Here is a 21,424-nt window from a genome sequence, read left to right as displayed (position 1 = left end):
GATAATCTCAGTTTTGAGGAGCTCTGCATGAATGCAGGCACACTGAATCCTCTGCAGTCCTGCATGAGACACCAAACAAAGGGAGTAGCGGTGAGTCTGAATTGCCTTGTGAAATCATCACAATTAAAAGTTCTCAGCAGTATTGAAGAATACCTCTATCTGTGGTATACATAATTGTTTATAGCTTCTGTTTTTCACCTTTTCAGGAGAGTATACATAGTATCTATCTGAATGAGATGCAAGTAATTTTCAATTCTGTAAGTACGTTTTTTATTGTTTCTTTACAAATACAAAGTTTCTTATTTAGCAATTGAAACAACCACATTGCAAAAGACTAATGCTGACATCCAGTGGTGAGAAGAAGAATTGAACTTGCTGCTTGTTCTGAGGCAGCGATCCAGTGATCCAGTAGCTTGTGAGCCACATGTTACTCTCCAACCCCTTGGATGTTGCTCTCTGTGTCCTTAAAGCAGGTGCTTATTTTTGGATTCCAGGCTTGAAAGCAAGTTTAAATTGCATAAAAACTAAGTATAGTGCCAAATAGAGCCTCCTGTAAGTTGCCAGTCTACATAGGAGCTACCAAATAACAAATTACAGCCCTTATTTGCACCCGAAGAGGTTTTTTCATGCTTGTGTTGCTCCCCAACTCTTTTTACATTTGAATGTGGCTCACGGGTAAAAAAAGGTTGGGGACCCCTGTTGAGGTAAAGACCAGTGAACTGATAAGCTATATATGGGCCGATGATGTCATTTTGACTCCAAAATTCACTTGTGGGGGTGGGTATTTAAGTTGTATCACAATCACTGTACAATATCTTTGAGAAAGGTCCCCAGGTGGAACCAAAACATCTGATTAAGATGCTATACTATCATGTGAAATGAAAGAGCACGTATATCTCCGCTGATTAATCATTGAAGATGTTTCACTACTCATCTGAGCTGCTTCAGTTCAACTGCTCAAGCAGCTCGAATGATTAGTGAAACGTGTTCAATGATTATACAGCAAGTCTAGTTGCTCTAAATTTACTTCTACTAGATATACCATGACCTGGACCTGTGGGACATTCTCTCTCTCTCTCTCTCTATAGCACCACACCTTTCTCATAAAAGGGAGCATGAAACAGTTAACCTCCTTCCTTGTGCATATCTGTATCACAACTACAACTCCCAGAATCCTCCCTCTAACACTACCAGGCTGTTAACTGTGAAATGATTCAAAAGAAACCCACAGGTCAAAGATCTCTGGGTGCCTACAAGAAAAAATACGTATGAATTGAGCAATCTATAGTGGAAAATGTACTTCCTATTGTAATTTCTAAAGATATTATATGTCAAGGAGTAGTTATGTGACTGTAGCTTTTATATGATTTTATCCAAGTCACATAATTTCAAGGTGACCTGATATTTTAATAAATTACAGTAGGGGGTACATTATAATCATTATAATCTGTCTTTACACTGTTTTGTGTTTATTTTTTTGTCTGTTAACCATGTGTTTGGTCCCCCCCTCTGTGTTCACCTTATTTCATTTTGTTTCTTTAGTTTCCCTGCAGTCTCTAGTTTTCACCTTTATTTGTATTGCTACTTGTAATGTCATATGCCTCATGGGTGACATTATCAGCTGCAATAGTGAATGGGGAAAGACAAGGTAGGGAGAGAGACCGTGACAGAGAGCGGACATGTAGGATGGGAGGGGACGCAAAACATGTGAGGCAGACTGGGATTTTGAGAATGAGCTCCTGCGAGGCTAGAAAGAGACCGGAGATGCATCATGGGAGTGCGAGCGAAACCGGAAACGGAGGGGCAGGGAGAGAGAGCGAGAGCTGAAAAGAAAGTAAGGAGGGCTCAGAGGGACAGAGGTAAGAGAGCTGTGCGGCCTGTGCCTGGAAGTCAGATGGGAGGGGGGATACGAGTGGAGGGAAAGAGCAGCAGCGACAGGTACTGTAGAAACTTCCCTGCATACAGTATGACGCAATTTACACTCTACAACTGCACTTACATCTTTCGACTGCAATTCGTTCAGAGGGCTGTCCTTCAGTGCTAACTTCCAATCAGAATCGATATTCAACCAGCGAGCCTTTTTCAAGATAGTAGTGCCGTAGTTCGTAGCCCGTAGCCATTAGTGGACTCTCTTGCTTTTGTAGGCGGCGTTTAGCCCATTGGACCAATCAGAAGAGTGATTGCACGGTATCCTGTTGTGGAGCAGTGACAGCCGGAGGACACGGCTTGTGAATGTTTGTTCCAGTGCACTAGGTAGGAAGCTGGGCCCTGTGGGGTCACTGGGGGGTTGTGGGTCTTATCTATGACTAACACCGGCGTTCCAAAACGCTTATACCCAGTGTCGGTGCCACATCTGTGCGCAAATACATTGATACAATTGTCTTTATAAAACACGTCTCTGTATTCAGCGTTGTTTATAGGGCAGAGTAAAAGCTATTGTCAACCTCAGGCTTCCGTCATTGCTAGATGCCCTCTCTGAGTCTATATCACAGAAGGGACACCCACAATAGGGCTTCTGTGTAAAGACTGACAGGCTTTTTTTTATAGGTTAGTGCTTTTGTTTGGTCATTTCTAAGAGATATAATGATGAATTTGCTTCCAACTCCCTCCAAGAAAATTCCCCTCTCAAGATAATGTAGAAACTATATTTGTTTTACTTATTTACATACTTTTTTTTTTTAGTGTGTGTGTGTGTCTGTACCCATAAGATAGACAGTGCACACTCCATAGACTTATACAGTTAATAAACATTTGTCAGTGCAAGTGTGCCTTATCCAATCCTATACATCATACATATGTCACTTCCCAGTGTACTTTCAGTGGGCTGTATGACAAAGTGAGAACCTCTCCAGCTATAATTATTGCCCAAAACCTACCAATTTGTACCCTAAATTGACCATCCAGGGCGGTTCACAAGCCTTTCCACTAACATCAGTGAACAGTGTTGAGCTAATATGAATATGGTCAGTTTTCTGATTGCCCTCATGGCAATTTCTATAACCCACTGCCACCGATATTGTTTTTCCGTCAGGAAAAAGTAAAGTAACAATAAGCTCCAACCTCCAACCACTTTACCCTTTAGAGAAATGGAATCACAAACTGCTGAATAGCGCCTGCAGATATATACATACCTCCCAACATTTTGGAAATAAAAAGAGGGACAAAAAAGTTGTCGCACGACAATTTTTTTGACCATGCCCATTTTTTTGTGGCCACACCCCCTAATTACTATGTTCATTTTACAAAATTTGGCAGGTTATGAAAGTTTTGAACATATTTCAGTTTTCAGTTATTAAAGTTTTATTAATGAAGGTGAATTGCCCTTTAAGCTGTGAGTCTAATGTTTCCCAAGGGACCTGTTATCTTATCTTGTTACAATTACTTTTTTCCTTATCTTTAAATTGTTACAAAAGTATCTTATCTCCTGCTGTAGCTGTTCTGGGCTCTCTGCCAAAAGCCAATTAAGTTAGAAACTTTGTTTTGTTTTTTTCTGGCTGTTCAGTGCAGAGAAAAACTGGACTTTCCAGTACAAATGAGGGACTGCAGGTTGAGTTGTCAAAAGAGGGACTGTCCCTCTAAAAACGGCACAGTTGGGAGATATGTATAGATAAATATATATATTTAGTTGCTCACAACTGCTATAAACACTGCAGTTCCCTTCCAATGACACCTTTATCCCATTACACATTGCCTTTCATGTCATTGGTGAAGATATGTTCTAAAATGGCTCATTTTAAGCAACTTTTCAATTGGTTTTAATTTTTTTTTATTGTTTTATAGTTATTTTTCTTTTGACTCTTTGCAGCTTTCAAATGGGCATAGCGGCCCCCTTCGAAAACGCTAATGCTCTGTAAGGCTACAAATGTATTGTTGTTGCTATTTTTTATTGCTCATCTTTCTATTCAGGCCTCTCCTATTTATATTCCAGTCTTTTATTCAAATCAGTGCATGGTTGCTAGGGTAATTTGGACCCTAGCAGCTGGATTTCTTGAAATGCAAACTGAAGAGATGCTGAATTAAAAGCTAAATAACTCAAAAACCACAAATAATAAAAAAGAAAACCAGTAGCAGATTGTCTCAGAATATCACTCTCTACATCATGCTAAAAGTTAACTCAAAGGTGATCAGGAACAATTCAGATTCAATTCAGGTTCTAAGAACAATACTTTAGTTGGTTTTGGATTGTATTTAACAGCTATTCTACAGCTATATGCCAGGTTCAAATAATACAAGTTGTTTTAGGTTTTCCAATTGTTTTTGATTTATGTAGTTAAACTTTGGTTTAGAATAACCAAAGGATGCTGTTTATATTGTTGAGCTTTGGCAGTGATAACATGCCTTATATGTTGTGGACTTGACATGGAAAATAATTTAGTAATAATTAGTATAATAAAGGAACAGTAACACCAAAATATGAAGGCATTTTAAAGGAAAACTATACCCCCAAACAATGTAGGTCTCTATTAAAAGATACTGAGTAAAACAGCTCATGTGTAAAACCCTGCTTCATGTAAATTAACCATTATCATAAAAAAATAACTTTTTAGTAGTATGTGCCATTGGGTAATCATAAATAGAAAATTGCCATTTTAAAAAATAAGGGCCGCCCCCTGAGATCGTAAGATTCACTGTGTACACATACAAACCACATGTAAGGTCACATGAGCCAATTAACAGACAGAGTTCTGCCTTTTGCTTCAACACTTCTTCCTGTTACAGTTAGTGTTGTGCTATTTCTGGTCAGGTGATCTCTGAGGCAGCACAGATAGAGTCACGAAATGGTGGTTCAAGGCAAGAGATGTAAAAGGGCAATTTCTCTGTTGTCTCAAGGGGGACACAGGGACTATGGGGTTAAGCTCCACCCTCCAGGAGGCAGGACACTTATTCAATGAAAAAAGGGGCGTGCCAGTACTGTGGCTTAACCCCAGGCTAGAGCCAATGTATTCAGTTTTTAAGTGTCCTGCTTACTAGGAGGATGGACAACCTGCAAGCTCCAAGTTTTCAAGCTTCAAGTAGACAGGGGTGCTACCACAATCAGGGTTACCTGTATCTGTTGTGTACACCCCCTCCGTGGGAGGCCCACTGGAGTCATTCCCTGGCCCATAGGCTATAACAGACTCGGTTAGGCATGCCTGCACTCCTTGAGGGGGAGCAGAGGGCCTTACAGTGTGGCTGCATGTGAGTATAAAGGCTACTTTTACCTCACGCTGTGGTTGCTCTCCCCCCCTACCCAATCTATTTCTGCTCTGGCTGTTGTGCTGCATGTGGGGAAGGTTTATCTTCTAGGAACACGCTGCTCCAGGGGTATTGTTTAGGCGTCTCCTTACTGTTGGCGCCATTAGCGCTTCAGCGCGCTTCCCCTGGAACGCATGGGTGAGGAGGGGGCGGAACCGCGTTCCAAGCCTCTCTCTCATGCCGCATCTCGCGCCCTTTCCATTGCGGCGGCCATTTTGCGCTCCTCAACACGCTTCTCTCCTTCCCTTTAGTAACCATTGAGCGCATCCTTCTCTCTAGTGCCTCTACAGAGTCCGTTTTTGCAGCGCATTGCCCTTGCAGCAGCCTATACTTTTGGGGACAAAGCTACCTTACTCCAGTGCACACAGCCAGTTATTCAGCAGGTACCACAGACACTGCTTATGGCAGAAGGTAAGTCTGGGGGACTATTCCCCAGGGCGGGGGGGGGCAGAGCACCAGCAACAGCAGGACAAATCACCTATTTTGCCTGCAAGAATTGCCAATCCAAAATCCCAGGGGGACAGGGGGAACCCCTTTGCAGATCTTGCTCCAAGGGAGCTTCTGTTGTACCTGGTTCAGGGGGCTCTCACCTCCCTCACACAGAACTATCGGGCCCCCCATCAGGAGACGACACTCCTCAAGACAACGCAGCCGGGCCATCTTCAGAACCCCCTGCTCCTCTGTGGGCTCTGCAACTCTCACAGTCTCTGGCCTCCCTGCAAAATCTACCTGCCCTCGCAGATAATTTGGGTAAAGCCTTGACCAGACTGGGGCATAAGTCCAGCGGAAAACGCAAGAGACCAGAGCCTTCCAGACCACGCACAGGGACCCACACTCCCTCTGATGGTTCAACTGTGGGAGGGGATTCCTCCCATTCAGAGGGCGAACTTCTCCCCTCAGAGGTGTCGTCGGAGGATGAAGAGGAACTTGAGGATGAGGCTAAAGGCCACGATGTCCAACACGATATCGAACATATCATCAAAGGTGTTACTGAGGTGTTAAAAGTTTCTCAGTCAAAGGAACAGGCGCAAACTTCCAGCTTGTTCAAAAGACAACACAAATCCTCGGTTTGTTTCCCATCTCACGATCAGCTCTTAGCTATCATACAAGAAGAGTGGAATTTTCCGGAACGAAAATTTCAAGCCACTCGTAAATTCTCCAAATCCTATCCCTTCTCCAAGGAATTGGTGGACAAATGGTCTATGCCCCCTACAGTCGATGCTCCTGTCTCTCGTTTGTCAAAATCAACTACACTTCCAGTGACAGACGCGGCTGCATTCAAAGACTCATCCGACAGACGTCTCGAAGGTTTTCTCAAAGCCGTTTACTCGTCAGCAGGTTCTACCCTGCGTCCAGTTCTAGCGTCGGCCTGGGTAGCCAGGGCGATTCAAGCATGGGCTGACTCCCTCCTTACGGATATTCAGGAGGGTGTTCCTAGAGTAGACCTCGTCTCATCTGTTCAATCCATAGCTGAGGCATCGGCCTATCTGTCCGAAACCACACTGGACACCGCGCAGATCACAGCACGGACTTCAGCTCTATCAGTAGCCGCTAGGCGAACCCTCTGGCTGAAGAATTGGTCTGCTGACCTCAGTTCTAAGAAGTCCCTAACTTCTATACCCTTTAAGGGACAGAGACTATTCGGTGAGGAACTCGAGAAAATTATTTCCCAAGCCACTGGGGGAAAGAGCACATTCCTCCCACAAGCTAAAGCTAGATCTACTCAGTCCTTTCGTCAAAGAAAATTTTTTCGAGGCCAATCTGCTCGATCTTCACGAAGATACAGTCCGCCTCGACGCTCCAATTTTCGAGCCAACCCTTCTGACAAGGGACGCCCAAATTGGAAGAATTCAAAATTCCAGAACAAATCTTCCGCCGACAAGCCCGTATCAGGCTGACGGGCCACCCCCTCCGGAATCGCAGCAATCCATAGGGGGAAGACTTCCGCAATTCCGGGAGGTGTGGAGTCGACACTCCTCAGACGCCTGGGTCAACGAGATCATCACAGAGGGTTATCATCTCGATTTTTCGTCCCTTCCCCCAAGAAAATTCCTCATGTCCAGAATTCCAACCAGTCCCACCAAGGCCCAGGCCTTTCTGGATTGCATCAACAAGATGGAGCAAAGTGGGGTGATCGTCCCGGTACCCCCATCAGAGACCTTCTCCGGTTTCTACTCCAACCTCTTCCTTGTTCCCAAGAAGGACGGATCATTCAGGCCAGTTCTGGACCTGAAATTCCTCAACAAGTACATCCGCTCAGTTCGCTTCAAAATGGAAACCCTGCGATCAGTCATTCGGGGCATGGAGTCGAGGGAATTTCTGATGTCTCTAGACATCAAGGATGCTTACCTTCACGTCCCCATTTGGCCTCCTCATCATCGGTTCCTGAGATTCGCCTTCAAGAATCGTCACTTCCAGTTTGTGGCTCTCCCCTTCGGTCTCACATCAGCCCCCAGGGTGTTCACCAAACTCATGGCGGTGACGGCTGCGGCATTGCGGCTTCAGGGGATTTCGGTGACCCCTTATCTGGACGATCTGCTCCTCAAGGCCAGCACAGCAGAGAGGAGCGAAGAGGATCTCCGTCGAGCGATTGTCCTTCTACAAGAATTCGGTTGGACGATCAACTGGAAGAAATCCAACCTTGTTCCCAGTCATCAGATGACCTTCCTGGGTCTCGAGTTCAATACTCTGACACAACGGGTCTTTCTCCCACTCGACAAACAGGAGAAGATACGTTCTCTTTCCAAACTTCTTCTGCACTCTCAGTCTCCTACTGTTCATCTGGCCATGAAAGTCCTGGGATCCATGGTGTCCACCATAGAGGCGGTACCCTTTGCTCAACTTCACCTACGCCCCCTTCAAGCCAACATTCTAGCTGCCTGGAAGGGCGGATCTCTCCTTCAGAAGATGACTCTCCTACCCTCCACCAAGCTGTCTCTTCAGTGGTGGCTCAAGCCGAGCAATCTTTCCAGGGGTCAATCCTGGGCCACACCGGATTGGACGGTTCTCACGACCGACGCCAGTCTCCTGGGGTGGGGGGCAACATTCAACTCCCTGTCCGCACAAGGTCTGTGGTCTCCCGCGGAGTCCAAACTCTCTATCAACATCCTAGAACTCCGCGCCGTAAAGTTGGCGCTCCTTCACTGGTCCTCTCTTCTCCAGGCCAAAGCGATAAGAGTCCAAAGCGACAACTCCACCACAGTCGCATACATAAACCGTCAGGGAGGAACCCGCAGCAGAGCAGCGCTAGCGGAAGTTCAGCAAATTCTAAGTTGGGCAGAATCCAATGCGGCAAGTCTGTCCGCCATTCACATCCCGGGAGTCGACAACACCAGGGCAGACTTCCTCAGCCGCAATCTCCTGGACCCAGGGGAATGGGAGCGTCACCCGGAAGCCTTTGCGGATCTCGTTCGTCGTTGGGGGCATCCGCAAATCGACCTGATGGCCTCCAGGAACAACCGCAAAGTCAACACTTTCTTCGCCCGCTCCCGGGATCCTCTCGCTGCAGGAGTCGACGCCATGACACAACGTTGGCTGTTCGACCTGGCCTACATCTTCCCGCCTCTTCCCATGTTACCGCGGGTGCTAAAGAAGATCAAGCGGTCCCCTGTCACAGTCATTGTCATAGCTCCATTCTGGCCCAGAAGAACGTGGTTCTCGGATCTACGGGACATGTCCATAGCACCGCCCGTTCGCTTAGCCCTCAGGCACGATCTGCTCCGCCAGGGTCCCATCTCCCACCACAACCCGGGCCTCTTCGTTTTGACGGGTTGGCTATTGAGGCGGCCATCTGGCAACGACAGGGAATAGCGGAGGATGTCATTGCTACTATGCTGCAATCGCGCAAGCCCACTTCGTCTAAAGCTTATCACAGAGTTTGGCGCAACTATTGGAATTGGTGCAACGACACCGCCATTCCCATATCCAGCCCCTTTTCCTTCACGGACTGTAACATCCCTAGAGTGCTGTCTTTTCTCCAACGGGGTCTGCAGTTGGGCCTGAAGCTCAGTTCCTTGAAAGTTCAAGTTTCTGCTCTATCTGTCTTGTTCCAACACCGTTTGGCTCTGGATGATTCCGTCCGCACTTTTCTGCAGGGTGTAGCACACATCAGTCCTCCATTCCGTCCACCAGTCCCCGGCTGGGACCTGAATACTGTTTTGGATGCTCTCTTGGATCCCCCCTTCGAACCTCTCGGGACTGTCTCTGAACAATGGCTTACCTGGAAAGTTGTCTTCCTCGTGGCAATATCATCAACTCGGAGAGTGTCTGAACTCGGTGCCTTATCCTGCGATCCTGCCTTCCTCGTCTTCCACAAAGACAAAGCGGTGCTCCGCACCTTACCGTCCTTTCTGCCTAAGGTGGTTTCATCCTTCCACATAAATCAGGAGATCGTTCTACCCTCACTCTGCCCGGATCCCAAGAACGACAAGGAACGCAGACTTCATGGTCTGGACGTTGTCCGGGCTCTTCGCTGGTATATTCAGAGATCCAAGGATTTTCGACTGTCTCAAAATCTTTTCGTACTGCCCTCTGGGGCCCGCCGCGGTCTGGCAGCATCCAAGACCTCCATTGCTCGATGGTTACGGGAGACCATTCGTCAGGCTTACCTAGCCAAAGGTAAATCTCCGCCGGAGGGCGTCCGAGCCCATTCCACGAGGTCGGTGGGAGCCTCCTGGGCTTGGCGCAACTCGGCTTCTTTGGACCAGATCTGCAGAGCGGCTACCTGGTCCTCCGTTCACACCTTCACAAAATTTTACAAAATTGACACTTTTTCCTCTGCGGAAGCCGCTTTTGGCCGCAAGGTGTTGCACTCTGTGGTGCAATAATGTGTCTTTTCTCTCGCTCCCACCCTGCTGTTCTGGGACTGCTTTGTTAGGTCCCCATAGTCCCTGTGTCCCCCTTGAGACAACAGAGAAAACAGGATTTTTGATACTCACCGTTAAATCTGTTTCTCTGTGGTCGATAGGGGGACACAGGGCTTCCCGCCCTATGCGAGTTTGACCATGTTGGTCTGTGTGGAATTTCTTCCTGAGTTATCTGTTCTGCCGTTAATATATTTTTATGAGCATTACTTATGTTCTTTGGTTAGCAGGTCTTTGGTACCAACTGAATACATTGGCTCTAGCCTGGGGTTAAGCCACAGTACTGGCACGCCCCTTTTTTCATTGAATAAGTGTCCTGCCTCCTGGAGGGTGGAGCTTAACCCCATAGTCCCTGTGTCCCCCTATCGACCACAGAGAAACAGATTTAACGGTGAGTATCAAAAATCCTGTTATTTATGTAAATATATATTCCAGTTTGGTAAGATTCTTTAATATGTCATTCAATTTGATATAAACTATCTGTTGCTTAAGTGTTCATTTTGGGGGTATAGTTTTCCTTTAAAGTAATTAACATATACTACACAAAAGCCATGAATATCTTGTAAATTATATCCATATAAATGGTGAGTACTGATGTCATCAGTTATAAATGGTGAATACTGATGTAATTTCTGTCACATGACTCACTGAAACTTGTGTTCTATAATAAATAAAATACCCCTGTTGCAAAATATGAGGATATTAGAAGTTACCTCGGAGTTCCATGACCTGTATAAAAACACTCGGCCTTCAGCCTCATGTTTTTATATGGTCATGAAACTCCTCTGTAACTTATAATATCCTTATAATTTACAAGAGGGGGTACGTTGTTCACTATATAAAATACTGTTAGCATGCACTGGTAAAAGCTGTGTGTTTGCACAGTTTACATAACAAATAACAGATAAGCCCTGCCAAATACAATAGTGTTTTATCTGTTATGTGCTATGTAACCTGTGCCTTTTCTCCTTTTTTCCAGCTTGATGAGCTGCCCCCATGGCTACACAACAGCTTGTTTATATAAACTATAGTAGTCTTTCTAAACAAACATGGTAGTTTTACCAGTGCAGAGCAACAGTAAATTATATAGGAGTCGAAAGATTCATGTACCTACTCCTCAGCCTTAATATTAAGATTTAGGCAAGATTTTTCTGTCTTTTTCAAATTTTCCAGGGCACCCTCTGGCCAAAGAGTTGAGTTTGATGGAGGGGAAAGCTTTAGTAAATTAAGTTGACCGCTTGAGTAAAAAAAGCAGCTTTTGGTGAGAAAACATTTCAGAATTGGAACTCTTGCAGATAGTTTTCTCAAATGTTTGAAATTACTATTACTAAAAATGAGTGGACTTTTATAGGTGTCTCACTGCAAGATACTTCAACTTGGTGACAGATTTGAATAGTCCTTTGGCCTACTTGGGCTGAGATCTGACTTCATAAAACTACATTTCCTGCAAGTATGCATACAGATAAATTCCACATAGTCTTATTTCTGTCATTTCACAACAGAATTGAGTTAATGTTTGCCATGGAGCCGATTGAAAAGTATGCATAGTCTTACTGTAACCATCTGCTGCTGCACTGTCCATAGAAATAAACACATTTACATATCTGCATTTACCACGGCCTGGTTGACCCTGAAAAAAAACCGATTTAAAGCCCAATAAATCAAAGCACAAGATAACATTTTCATATTGATATCAAAGGAAGGGTATGAAATGGATTTGAGGTTGCAATGTTGTATTTATGCGATAGATTTTCTAATGTGATCTGTTTGCTTCTGTTTCAGGTAAAAAGAAATAATCGACACCTGTCCCAGAATGGCTAATGTAAGTAATAGCAGATGTATAGTTATAGATGAGGCAAACCCTGCAAATAAGGGGAGTAGGGGTGAAATGGGCTGACTGATAAGCAGTTTCAATATATGTTTGTGAAAATGGTTTTATTTCCAAAGTTAAATGATTTTCTCTGGGTCCCAGTAGCTTTTACTTAACCTGCAGAGTAAAAGGTAGGAGTCAAGTTAGCTCTTCCTGCCCAAAATCCTCCAGTTCAGTTGTGAATGTCACATGAGTGAAAGGATTCTGTAGCATAAACGATGGGCTTCTTCTTCAAAAGCTTTATTTTTAAGGATCTGACTTAAATATATTTTAAGTCTTTAGTCATATTGGCTTACCTTAATAGTGCTGCTCCAGCAGAATTCTGCACTGAAATCCATTTTTCAAAAGAGCAAACCTATTTTTTTATATTTAATTTTAAAATCTGATATGGGGATAGACATATTGACAGTTTCCCAGGTGCCCCCAGTCATGTGACTTGTGCTCTGATAAACTTCAGTCACTCTTTACTGCTGTACTGCAAGTTGGAGTGAAATCACCCCCCCCCCCAGCAACCTAAAATAGAACAATGGGATGGTAACCAGATAAATCCCTAACACAAGATAACAGCTGCCTGGTAGATCTAAGAACAGCACTCAATAGAAAAAAGCCAGGTCCCACTGGGACACATTTAGTTACATTGAGTAGGAGAAACAACAGCCTGCCAGAAAGCAGTTCCATCTTAAAGTACTGGCTCTTTTTGAATGCATTTGACCAGGTAAAATTACCTAAGATGGCTGCCTACACACCAATATTACACCTAAAAAAAAATACACTTTGTGGTTCAGGAATTAATTAGATTACATTTTATATTGTAGAGTGAGTTATTTGTAGTGTAAACAGTGTAATTTAGAAATAAAAACTACATCATAAAAATAATGACAGAATCCCTTTAAGTGGTATTTTGCTTCTGTTTTTCAGGCCCTCTGTAGCAGAGCCAGACTGGTGACCTACGTCCCTGGGTTTTGTTCTTTGATAAGAAGGGTCTCAGGTACCCGGGCTTTTTCCACAGCAGGATCTTCAGGCTCTGATGAGCCTTACATTGCTGCTACACCTCCTGATATACGTAAGGGATAATGTAAAGTCATGGCTATTGGCAGAAAACACATGTTTTATTCAGATAATTACATGGCATATAAATTGCAGTTAGATGAATTATTCTATTTTCCACTCTCCTGGGTCAGTTTCCTTCCTTGTAGTTGTCATTTACTGCTGTTTTAAGCTAAATATATTTAAGATTATCCCATATGGTCTTAAACTGGCAGTTTTATGTGTGTATGAATGTAAATTTTTATTTATATAGCATTAATTTTGTAGAAAGCACTGAACAGCAGAACACTGCATTACTAGAGCAACCAGGGGTTGATACAATAATAAATATAAAGTACAGTTCCATTAAAGATCAAATGCTTAAGGAGACAAGGAAGGAGAGGTCCCTGCCCCATAGAGCTTACAATCTTCTAACAAGTAGGTGGGTAACTTACAGACACAAATAGAAGGAAATGACGTGCTTCAAGTTATAGTAGTTGTCACTGCATTATACTGTAAGTGCCAGAACTAGGCAAAACTTTTTGTGTGCCCCAAGAGGTAATCTTTGACCTTATTTTTGAAGAAACGGAAGATTCATTCTAGAGGAAGTTGTCATCCTTTTAAAATGTGTCTAGTTTCTGATAAGGCACATTACCATCCTCTTAAGTGCAAATGTCATCCTGAAACATGTTTCTATATTGATTAATAGGCTTTCATACTTAGCAAATTAGCAATTAGAACTGTGTATTATGGAAATGCACCCCTATAAGTTGTGAAATAATTGGCTTTATTTTGTCAGTTCCTAGGACAGTATGGCCCGATGAGACTATGGGCCCCTTTGGCCCACAAGACCACCGTTTTCAGCTTCCAGGTAATGTAGGATTTGATGTCCACGTGAATGGAGTAGACAATAAGAGGAAAATAGAAGTCAATAAAAATCTACCGGACTTGCTAACTGAACCTCAACCAAGCGAAAGACATGAATTTGTAATGGCCCAATTTGTTACTGAATTCCAGGTAAGGTTGGGCGATAAAACTTTCTAATATAATATTTGCATTTGAAAAAATATTATCTATGGCTATGTCTCGATTTGTTTGTGCAGGATTCTGCCAACAAGTAGCAAGTATACAAGTATATAGTTTGATAAATTCCTTTAGAAGGTGTGATATACAGTTCCTGCATAGACCACCTACAGCAGGGGTTAGTTTTCATTAATTAACAAAACATAGAGAGAACATTGATTTGTCTTTGTGATAAAATACATAAAAGCAGTACAGGTATGGAACCTTTTATCCAGAATGCTTGGGACCTGGCTTTTTCCAGATAAGGGATCTTGCCATAATTTAGATTATCATACCTTAACATTAAAAACATGTAAATATTAAATAAACGCATTAGGCTGGTTTTGCTTCCAAAAAGGATTAATTATATCTGAGTTTGGATCAAGTACAAGGTACAAGTTTTATTACAGAGAAAAATGAAATCATTTTTAAAAATTTTGATTGATTATAATGGAGTGTATGGGAGACAACTTTTCTGTAATTCAGAGCTTTCTGGATAATGGATCTCTGGATAACAGATCTCATACTTGTATTTGTCATTGTTTTTATGTTCAAGTTCAACTGTGGGGTCCATTGTTTGGTCAGGGTTCACTTTTGTCATTCAGCCATAGTTCTAGGCTAGTGAACATTCAACTGAAATCTGAAACTAAACAACTTCTAGGCTTCCTGCAGTCCAAGAGCAAATTTGTTTTCTCCCCAAATGTAACCTCAAATAATATTCAGTCTTGGCCCCAAGCCACTGTTCCAGGCTCCTCTAAGTGGCGAGTTTTTTAGTATTAAATTATTATATTTTATTTTTGAGCTTTTACTGCTTTAAGGAGGCCCAGGATAGTAGCAGGAGCGATTTTTTTTTTTATAAATGAATGGGAAGTTTGTTAGGGAAAAGCAATGTTCATAGGTAAGGACTTCTGTCCTGTGCAGCTCTTCTCATTTTATAAGCAAAAAACTGCCCCCAGCGTCCTACAGTTTTGTATCAGTGTAAAACCAAGACTAACTATTTAAACATCAACTGGAGTGTTCATAAGATTAATTATGAGATCTGATGACTCTAAAGCCTCTGTGTTTTGGGCAAAAATAAAGACAAATGTATTTAAAACTTTTAAATTTTTATAATGAAAAGACAGAAGCAGTGGGCCAGTTTGCAAAAGTTCTGTTTTGTAATGCTGGACTCTGGGAAGCCTGAGCTCCCTGTGTGTTTATATTTTTGGGTTTTTTCATTTTTTTAACCAAGTTGCAAATTACACTTTTTCTTGTCTTAGGGGAGTGAAGTTTCACTGCAGCCACAAGAATTGAACACTATAGAAAGCTACTTTGAAAATGCAAAGGTGGAATGCGCAATGCAGTCTTGCCCAGATCTGCTGAAAAAAGGTACTGGTATTTATTTGCCAGCGCTAAGCCCCGTAAGCAAAGCTATATGTCACACTAAATAGCTCTACCCTTGTGCATTATGAGACTCCATTTATTAAATTAAATATATTTTAGAACAGTGAAGACTTTTTGGGGCATTATTGCTATATCTTTATTTCACCTGCTTGGCCCAAATCACTTGCCAGTTTCTTACATTTTAAGACTTCCTAAAATCTTCTTAGTTGTTTAGTGTGAGTTACTGTGCTCTCCTTGATTACAGTGAAATACATTCTAAACCTATTTTTGGGTCACAGTGTTAACGGCAAGAATAACTTGGGCAGTGCCAAAGGATCCACAAAGCAGGAGTTTCAGTGGGCAATGAACTTTTAGCAGAGAAAGTACAGAAAATTAGCGAGGGAAAATAAAAGTTAAAGCCTAACCATTTTGCATACAGCTGCTTCTTTGGGATGCTTGTGCAATGCCTTGTGCTCTATAGGGATTTTAAGTTTATAGTAAGAAAACTAATACCTACAAAGCTGTGTTATATACTTTATATTCATTTCTAAAGTGCCTTGTTAGTGTTTCATATACATCACTTCCATTCTAGGACTATGCCCAACTAATCTCGCACCTGATGAGGCAAATGGGCAGTTTAATGCCTTCCATGGCCCATGCATGCACTGAACAAAGTGTCCAGCCACTAAGCAATGAGGCATGTAATTGCATTATTTGATTAACTGTTATATATTAGATCAGATATGACTTTTAGTGTTATGTTCTTTGGAAATCCTGTCCTGTGTATATTACAAATATACAATTGTACGTTTGTCTTTACATTTGTTAGATTTTGCTTCTATGTTTCCTGAAATTCCCGGGAATAATTTTATGGTGCTAACAGTTACTCAGAGGACGAAAAATGATATGACCGCTTGGAGTCAAGAGGTCGAAAACGAGAGGGAAATGTTAATGGAAAAGGCAAGTATTTCCAATTTGGGGTTTTGTTACCCCATATACATATGTACATAGGTATGTATATATAATTTACTACACATATATTACTATCCACAAACAGTAAAAGATTCAATACGCTTAGGGGGTTATTTATTAAAGTTGGAATGCCAAAAACTCGAAAAAATCTATTTTTAGTAAAAAAAAATATATACGGTGTGTATATATATATAAAAATATATACCCCGAAGATGGAAAAAGTCAGAACCCGAAAATCCGGCATCTCAGACTTGGCAAGGGGTTTCTGGGTTTCGTGCAATAATCCGAAGATTGGGTGGTTTTCCGTGAAGTTTTTTCTTGCACTGGAATTTTTCGGGAAAAAGTATTGATAAATAAGGGGAAATAACCAGAGAGGATTTTGCCTATTATTAAGGGAGTTTATTCTGAAACGCGTTAGGTTTTGTCCAGCAGTTTGCTATAATAAAATTTTGTCCAGAAGTGCTGTCGAGTTGTGGAGTTTGTCGTGGGGATACAGTGGCGATGCTGCAGACTGAGCACCTGGCCAAAGGAATAGCGGAGAGTTGGAGCGGTCTCTTTTGATTATTATTTTACTGACAGTATTAAAGTTTATTCAGCCCCCCCTAAAAGGGGTGTTAGGGGATAATAAAAGTTGCAGTTGACAGGAACTCCCATGCTATCAATAAGCAGGCTGGATGCTGGGAATCTGGGTGGCAATATCCGCTCTGCACACAAAAATGGTAACTGTACTTATACAGTAGTCTTTCTGGAAAATACCACTAGGTGTCAGTATATCTCCGTTTATTTGCCAGCTCAATGCATTAAACAGTAAGTTAGTTTAATATCTGACTAAACACAAAGTTTAAAAAAAAAACGTTGGAATTCGTATTGCACTCATTTTATAGCTATAAGACTAAGAAAAGTCGCACCAGGGTCACTGTGTAAGCATGAAAATGAGAGCCTAGTGAGTTGTTTTGTCTCCTTGGCGCCTTGTCCAGGAAGTTTGTTCTGGTCTGTTGGACTCTGCTGCTGTAATGTGGCCTAATTATGCATTAATTGTCATATTTCTCTGTTGTTCACCTCTCTGTCAACTTTAGAAATGTGAACATGAGTAATGATTTTTTTAGAGCTAAGCTCTTTGTACAAATACAGCAAGCATATGACACAACTGAGGTTGGATTCATGTTTTAAATGTAAAATCGCTACAGTCATTCAATTAAACGTATGTATTGAATCAGGGGTCCTGTAGCTAGTGCTATGGTAGGTGTATAGGACATCAAAGAGACCCCATGGGCAATGTTCCATCTTGTTTCTTCTTGGCTATGTGCACAATAAAATTATTGCAGATTTTAAACTTGTGTGTATTTATTAAAACTGTGTGCTCAGGTCAGAATTAATACAAAATTTTGTATTTTCACACAAAATTGTTTGTGCGCACCACAACATGCGCTGACCTTAAAATTGCATTGTACACCTTAGAGGGAACATGGGTAGAAGCACAAATAAAATACAATGGCCAATTGTGTAGGAATAGTAAGGTCCCTATAGGCTGTCAGGAGGTACTGCAAGATGTAGTTTAACAACAGCTGGAGAGCCACAGGTTAGACATTCCTAATTTATCATCCACCCTGATAACTAGTACTTTACCATTGTGACTGCTGTGCTTTCTGGTCAGCTGATAACCCAGTACCTATGCCTTTGATGGTGCAGACCTTATTTTCCATATGAGCAATTACAGCACATTATAGTGGAATGCTTTCTGTACTCCAGAGATGAATTGAATTATTGTCACCCAGGCTTACATAAATATCAGTACCCCACCACTGACTGAACCAAGCACTGACCACAAGCAGGAAGTTGAAGATGCGTAAAATATAATGCATACTGTAGGCAATGCTCTTGTTGTTCTGGCGGAGCATACTAGGTTGTTCACTGCCGTGCATAAGGAACTAGGCACAATGGTCCCTGGAGGAGTAGTAGAGACACTCCCTGTAGTATTTTTTTAAATTCAAGCATGGTTTATCGAAGTCATAATAAACTTTTGCCGAAACATTTACATACAATATATACCACATAGTACATTGATGAGCATTCCTTGTCGTTTAAACCCTAAAGACAGTCCTAAGCCACCACAGAAAGTAGATGAACCTATACACTACTCCTACTACGATAATAGGTGCTAAGGAGACATTCTAATGCAATCATTCCTTGAGACTTGATGTACTTATTCTGTATATCAGTTTAAGTCAAGACCAGCTGATAGCTGTCAGAATCAGAGCATTTAGTCACGGGTCTGTCACGCACACACACTCCTATTTGTGAAACCACAGTCTGGGAATGGTTCCAAGTATGTTCTTCTAATTCATTTTCTTGTACTGTCATTATAATTATATTGTGGACTACATAAAGACATACCCTGAAGCATTTTGCTTTTAGATATTGTAGCTAGTAAAATTAAAATCCTGTTACTTAGTGTGTCAAAGGCATTTTACAGTCACCAGTTTAAAGGGCCACTGTCTTCATTCATTTGCTTTTTAGTATGTTTCCACCAGAATTGTGGAAATGGTGTTAAAGGTTCTTGTCTAACATGGGTGTGGTTTAAAGTAAGTGTGGTTTAAAAACAAGAAGTGGTGAACACTGGCTTCAATTATCGGTCCTCCACCACGTAGGCCTGAAAAATTCCAGCCCTCGCTACCATGAAAGTTGGACAGCATTCTTTAAACAGGTCCCAAGACAATTATTTATATGTATGCAGCACAGATGTTTTGTCACTTGAGTGGATCTATGCTGGGTCCTGCAATATATTTGGACTTGAATGGTTCGATAGCAAGATCAAAATGGGTACAGGCCTACATCACATTGCTTATATAAAACCATCTGAATTTTAAGTAACAAGAAAGATAATGAAATAGTGTATAGGATTTGTTTTAACAGAGGATTAAATCTGTTTATCCCTTTTACATATTTAATTCCAGCCTTTGTAAATCCATTCCTCCTTTGCTTAATGGCTACTAACAGTAAATGTTCTATTTTATTATAGTTCATAAATGGTGCCAAGGAGATTTGCTATGCGCTAAGGACAGAAGGATACTGGGCGGACTTTATTGACCCACTGTCTGGGCTTGCAGTAAGTTTATTTTTAGAACACTTTCAATGTCGATACTATATACCGTTAGGTCCATAAATCTTTTGACAGAGAGAACTTTTTTTCTAATTTTGGTTCTGTACATTACCAGAATGAATTTTAAACGAAACAACTCGAATGCAGTTGAACTGCAGACTTTCAGCTTTAATTCAGTGGGTTGAACAAAATGATTGCATAAAAATGTGAGGAACCTAAGGCTTTTTTTTAACACAATCAATTAATTTTTAGGGGCTCAAAAGCAATGGAACAATTGACTCAAAGGCTATTTCATGGGGAGGTGTGGGCAATTCCTTTGTTATTTAATTCTAAATGAAGCAGATAAAAGCCCTGGAGTTGATTTGAGGGGGGTGTTTGTATGTGGAAGATTTTGCTGTGAACAGACAACATGCAGCTGCAAAAATAGAAAAAACCCATCCGAGAAATTGCTACAATATTAGGAGTGGAAAAATCTACAGTTTGGTACATACTGAGAAAGAAAGAAAGCACTAGTGAACTCAGCAATACAAAAAGATCTGGACGTCCACGGAAGACAACAGTGGTGGATGATCGCAGAATCATTTCCATGGTGAAGAGAAACCCCTTCGCAACAACCAAACAAGTGAACAACACTCTCCAGGAGGTAGGTGTATCGATATCCAAGTCTATCATAAAGAGAAGACTGCATGAAAGTAAATACAGAGGGTGCACTGTAATGTGCAAGCCACTCATAAGGAAGGCTAGATTGGATTTTGCAAAAAAAAAAAAAATCACCGTTCTGGAAAAATATTCATTGGACGGATGAAACCAAAATCAACCTCTACCAGAATGATGACAAGAAAAAAGTATGGAGAAGGCGTGGAACAGCTCATGATCCAAGGCATACCACATCTCTATAAAACATGGCGGAGCCAGTGTGATGGCTTGGGTGTGCATGGCTGCCAGTCATCTGAGTTGTTTCATTTAAAATTCATTGTGGTAATGTACAGAACCAAAATTAGAAAAAAGATGTCTCTGTCCAAAGATTTATGGACCTAACTGTACATTATATATATATATATTGGATATATATTGGATAATATAAGTGGGCATTAATTGCAAGTGCCAATTGTGTGTTAACTGCTGTTGCTAATCATTCAACCACCTTGTAGCGGTGGAATGTGGCAGTTATTGTTTGAAATGTGGCAGTTATTGTTTGTCATGAGAGACTGCAATGCACTACTGAAATGACTTATATGCATAAAAAATCTGTATAAATAATAATTATAATTTCTGCTTTAGTATTTTGGGCCTTACACAAACAACACCCTATTTGAAACAGATGAGCGCTATCGCCACCTGGGATTCAAAGTGGAGGATCTGGGTTGCTGTAAAGTAATTCGCCACAGTGTCTGGGGAACACATGCGGTTGTGGGAAGTATATTTACCAACGCTCCCTCAGACAGTGCTATCATGAAGAAACTAGGGGAACACTGACTTTGTCAACCAAATCATACCATGGGCCTCATTTATTTTGTACTTGCCACCCCGGCAGTCAGTGAAGAACTCTTAAATCACAATCTATACAAAGAGGATTAAAGCTGCATTTTATTTATGAAAATGGACCATTAAATTTAATTTATGATTTGTTGGTTGCAGAAAAAGGTCAAGGGTAAAAACAAATTATTCTTGCCATTATTTTATGGGAAGCAGAGGAAATTACTCCGTCAATAAAGTTTTTATTAAAGACACAACTATGCGCAATTTTCAGCACCTTATTGATTTACTGAAGCACTGGAAACAACCCATAATAATCAGTGAACATTCTAGAAGAATGCCAATCGGGTTCTTACTTCAGCAGGACTAATATTGTCATGGGTATTGCTTTGATTTCACGAGGCAATTCAGACTTACCCCTACTCCCTTCATTTGGTGTCTCAAGCAGGACTGCAGAGG

General features: G+C 41.7%; 1 protein-coding gene and 1 long non-coding RNA gene across 6 annotated transcripts in view; one reads left to right on the top strand and one right to left on the bottom strand.

Moving 5' to 3' along the window:
• Positions 1-2,116, bottom strand: part of LOC108701324 — a 44,818-nt gene extending 42,702 nt beyond the window's left edge. For both annotated transcript variants that reach the window (XR_001933152.2, XR_001933153.2), the window contains exon 1: positions 2,000-2,116. This is a non-coding gene — a long non-coding RNA (uncharacterized LOC108701324). The remainder of the gene's footprint in view (positions 1-1,999) is intronic.
• On the top strand, positions 1,782-21,222 carry mmadhc.L (metabolism of cobalamin associated D L homeolog). 4 transcript variants are annotated; one of them, XM_018234588.2, is made up of 8 exons: positions 1,782-1,859; positions 11,880-11,919; positions 12,886-13,030; positions 13,793-14,010; positions 15,315-15,423; positions 16,247-16,377; positions 19,409-19,495; positions 20,771-21,222. In XM_018234588.2, exons 2-8 carry the CDS (start codon positions 11,911-11,913, stop codon positions 20,963-20,965), a joined length of 894 nt encoding a protein of 297 aa, XP_018090077.1. In that variant the 5' UTR covers positions 1,782-1,859; positions 11,880-11,910; the 3' UTR covers positions 20,966-21,222. The 4 variants fall into 4 exon arrangements, with proteins under 4 accessions (XP_018090077.1, XP_018090076.1, XP_041431680.1 ...); XM_018234587.2 differs by lacking the exon at positions 1,782-1,859 and adding an exon at positions 1,920-1,938; XM_041575746.1 differs by lacking the exon at positions 1,782-1,859 and adding an exon at positions 2,118-2,253 and having other exon boundaries at positions 12,886-12,955.
• The last annotated feature ends 202 nt before the right edge of the window (positions 21,223-21,424 follow it).

The sequence above is a fragment of the Xenopus laevis genome, chromosome 9_10L (assembly GCF_017654675.1).
Source record: "Xenopus laevis strain J_2021 chromosome 9_10L, Xenopus_laevis_v10.1, whole genome shotgun sequence".
NCBI lineage: Eukaryota > Metazoa > Chordata > Amphibia > Anura > Pipidae > Xenopus > Xenopus laevis.
This window is presented reverse-complemented; position numbering and strand designations above follow the sequence as displayed.